The sequence below is a fragment of the Austrofundulus limnaeus genome, unplaced genomic scaffold (assembly GCF_001266775.1).
Source record: "Austrofundulus limnaeus strain Quisiro unplaced genomic scaffold, Austrofundulus_limnaeus-1.0 Scaffold700, whole genome shotgun sequence".
Taxonomy (NCBI): Eukaryota; Metazoa; Chordata; class Actinopteri; order Cyprinodontiformes; family Rivulidae; genus Austrofundulus; species Austrofundulus limnaeus.
Genome location: NW_013953102.1, coordinates 2,923 through 6,187, shown reverse-complemented (window position 1 = coordinate 6,187; position 3,265 = coordinate 2,923). Strand labels below are relative to the sequence as shown.

The window sequence follows — 3,265 nt, the reverse complement described above, 5'->3', positions numbered from 1 at the left end:
ACAAAGCTCCTCTGTGCCTCAGGACGACCCGTGTCAGCTTTTAATAACAGTAGAGACGTCGTTACTCCTCGATTGAGCTGCAGTCACCTGAGTCAGGTGTGTGAAAGCAGGGAGAAACCACTGGTTTAAACCATAGACTCTTATTTTGAAAGGCTGTAAAGGAAGCAGTCTTTGGTCTCTGGTTTCAGGAGTGAACCGTCACTTTCACATGATCTGCATCAGAGACAAGTTCAGTCAGAACATCGGCCGGCAGGTCTCCTCCTCCGTCATCTGGGACCACCTGGGAACCATGTACGACATGCAGGCTCTGGTGAGCACACACACACACACACAGACACACACAGACACACAGACACACACAGACACACAGACACACACAGACACACACAGACACACACCCGTCTGATGGAGGTGTGTGTTCCACGCAGCACGAGTCGGAGATCCTGCCCTTTCCCAATGCAGAGAAGAGCTTCTCGCTGCCTGATGACATCATCCAGGAAGTGAAAGGAGGTGAGGGAGGAAACTCTGCTCCTGCTGGTCCTGGTCTCTTTGACCCAGTTTCAGTGTGGTTCTGGTTCCTGTTTCAGGGAAGCTGGGCTCGGAGGAGGAGACCAAGGAGGAGGTGAGAATGGAGCGAGAACCTCCTGCTACTCATGAAGAAGGTAACTCCTCCTCCTGTCTGTGGACCAATCAGAACACAGCCTGATGTCAGGCCRGGTCCAGATCTGAGGAGGACTCACCCAAACCCCGGTTCCTCTCCGCAGGAAGCAACTCGTCAGTGAAGACGTCGGAGCGAGCGAGCGGCAGCCGGGAGAAGGAGAAGGTGGGCAGTGAGGGCGGAGCCTCGGRAGGAGGAGGGGGAGGAGCCTCCAAGGAGGCGGAGAAGAGGAAGAGGAGCCGAGCGGCGGAGAAGCTGCTGTCCTCCTCCAACCCAGCGAGTCCAGGAGGCGCCAAGAGGAGGCGCACCTGAGAGCCGGGCTCTGATTGGCCGCCTTCCACCCGTCACTCATCACGTGACCGCAGCGGGACGATCAGAACCCGGGTTTCCCTCCTGAGCTGCACGAACATTTGTGTTGAGCCCACGGTTCCTGGACGGGTTCTGTTGGGTCGAGACGAGCAGCTGAAGGGTTGGTGTCGGTCTGAGACACGAAGACGAAATGTTTTAATTTATTCATGTTGAAACTGTTTGAGTCATTAAAGAGGAGCAGAGACAACGTCTGCGTTTATTCTTAACAACATCCAACATTAAAACAACCGTTCATCATTTGTTAAACTAAAATAATTATTACCTCATTATGCAGCATTCTTTGAAGGTCGAAGGCCATTTAAAGCCCATCATTCTGTCACCCTGAAGGTCAGACTGTGCAGTGCTCAAAGAGCTGTTCTGTGGTGGTTTGGCCACCAGGTGGCAGCGTCCTGCTGTCAAAACAAACCCCTCTGCTCTTTATTCAACCAATAATCTGAAAACATTTAAACACAAACTGTTACAAGTTCTGAATGTTCAGAACAATTCTGGAGATAAAATTCCATAAGCAGACATTTAAAATGGCCGTATGACCCCCCCCCAACCCCACCACAGGACCAGGGGCCCAACCCAAACCCTGGGACCCCCTGATCTCTTTAACTGTTACAACTTTAATAAATGTCTGATTAAAACAAACACCTTTGAGTTTGAGCTAAGTGTTTCTGATGTGGACCAGGTTTAATGTGCAGGACTCTGGACTCTGGACTCTGGACTTGGTTCTGGTCCGTTGTAGATCAGAGGAGCTGAGCTGCACAGAGAGGTTCTCTGTTTACCTACAGTCCTGCACTCACCTGTGGTCTGGACCCCCTGATCAAGCTGCTGCCCCCCAGACAAGACTCTGGAACATGATGGATGATGAATGGATGGGTGGATGGATGGATGAATGATGGACAGATGGATGGGTGGATGGATGTTTGATGGATGGATGGATGGATGATGGAAGAATGGATGGGTGGATGGATGTTGGATGGATGAATGAATGATGAATGGGTGGATGATAGATGGATTGATGGATGATGGATGGATGTTGGATGGATGATGGACAGATGGATGGATGTTGGATGGATGGATGTTGGATGAAACATTCTTACAGCAGGAAGTGTTGTGAATATTTTACTAACAGACAAACAGAAGTAATCAGAGGACTGATCTGATTTATCTGTTTAAAATGAAAAGTTACAGTTTCCTGCAGCTCCTGCAGGGGGCGTCGTCTGTCCTGAAGCAGCAGGTTCACTGGTTTAACTGGTTTAACTGGTTTAATCTGCTTCATGTCAGATAATCTGAAGGTGAGGGAGTGACGGAGGAAAGAGGAGACAAGGAAGTGAAGGAGTGGAGGAGGAGTGTGAGAACACATCGCTGCATGAATATTTATGACCTGCTGAGGTTTCCCAGCAGTGTGTGTGTGTGTGTGTGTGTGTGTGTGTGTGTGTGTGTGTGTGTGTGTGTGTGTGTGTGTGTGTGTGAACAATGTTTATTCATAAACCATCTCATGTTTATTCATCCAGGATTATGTAAACAACCTCTTCATTTTCTGCTGGTCTGAGAAGAACTAGTTTACCTCCAGAGGCCACGCCCACAAACAMCTACAGATTAAAACCATAATCCCACTGGAATAAAGATAATTCTGTAAGTCTGACACACGTAGGACASATGAGATGTCCAGTCTGAGTGGACATAGGGGGACAGAGAAATCCACAGTTTGGACAATGTGAAACCAGTTTTGTGTGTTGTGAAACTGAGGACCCTCCACAGGAAATGAAACACAAACATTTGTTGTGTGAGTTTCAGAAAAGTGTGTGTTTGTTTCTGTGAGACGAGCTGGAGCTGAAACCTCTGAGTGACGCTGACCTTTCAGGTCCAGTTCGTCTGTTTGTGTCCAACCTTTGTCCATCTGTCCGTCCTCCCGTCTGCTCCTCTTCTCTGCAGAATAATGATGAAGGTCTCGTCTCTGAAGGGGACCCGAACAGAGGTGAGGAGGAGGAGCTACAGACCAGGTGAGACCAGGTGACCTCTGACCTTTCAGCACCGTCACATTTAAACTGAACAAACTCACAAGTTCATCGTTCACTGATGGGAGCAGGTTATATCCTGACACACACTATTATAATCCACCTGAAAACACGTCTATGTCTTTATTTATGTCTTTATTTATGTCTTTATTTGTCTTTATTTATGTCTTTATTCATGTCTTTATTTATGTCTTTATTTGTCTTTATTTATGTCTTTATTCGTGTCTTTATT

General features: G+C 47.9%; 1 protein-coding gene across 1 annotated transcript in view; it reads left to right on the top strand.

Annotated features, from left to right (window-relative positions):
* The window catches only part of mrgbp (MRG/MORF4L binding protein), a 3,001-nt gene extending 1,787 nt beyond the window's left edge, over positions 1-1,214 (top strand). The window contains exons 2-5 of the mRNA XM_014027942.1: positions 189-310; positions 429-510; positions 588-662; positions 765-1,214. Coding sequence (XP_013883396.1) covers positions 189-310; positions 429-510; positions 588-662; positions 765-970 — 485 coding nt within the window. The 3' untranslated portion in view covers positions 971-1,214. The remainder of the gene's footprint in view (positions 1-188; positions 311-428; positions 511-587; positions 663-764) is intronic.
* Positions 1,215-3,265: the final 2,051 nt, after the last annotated feature.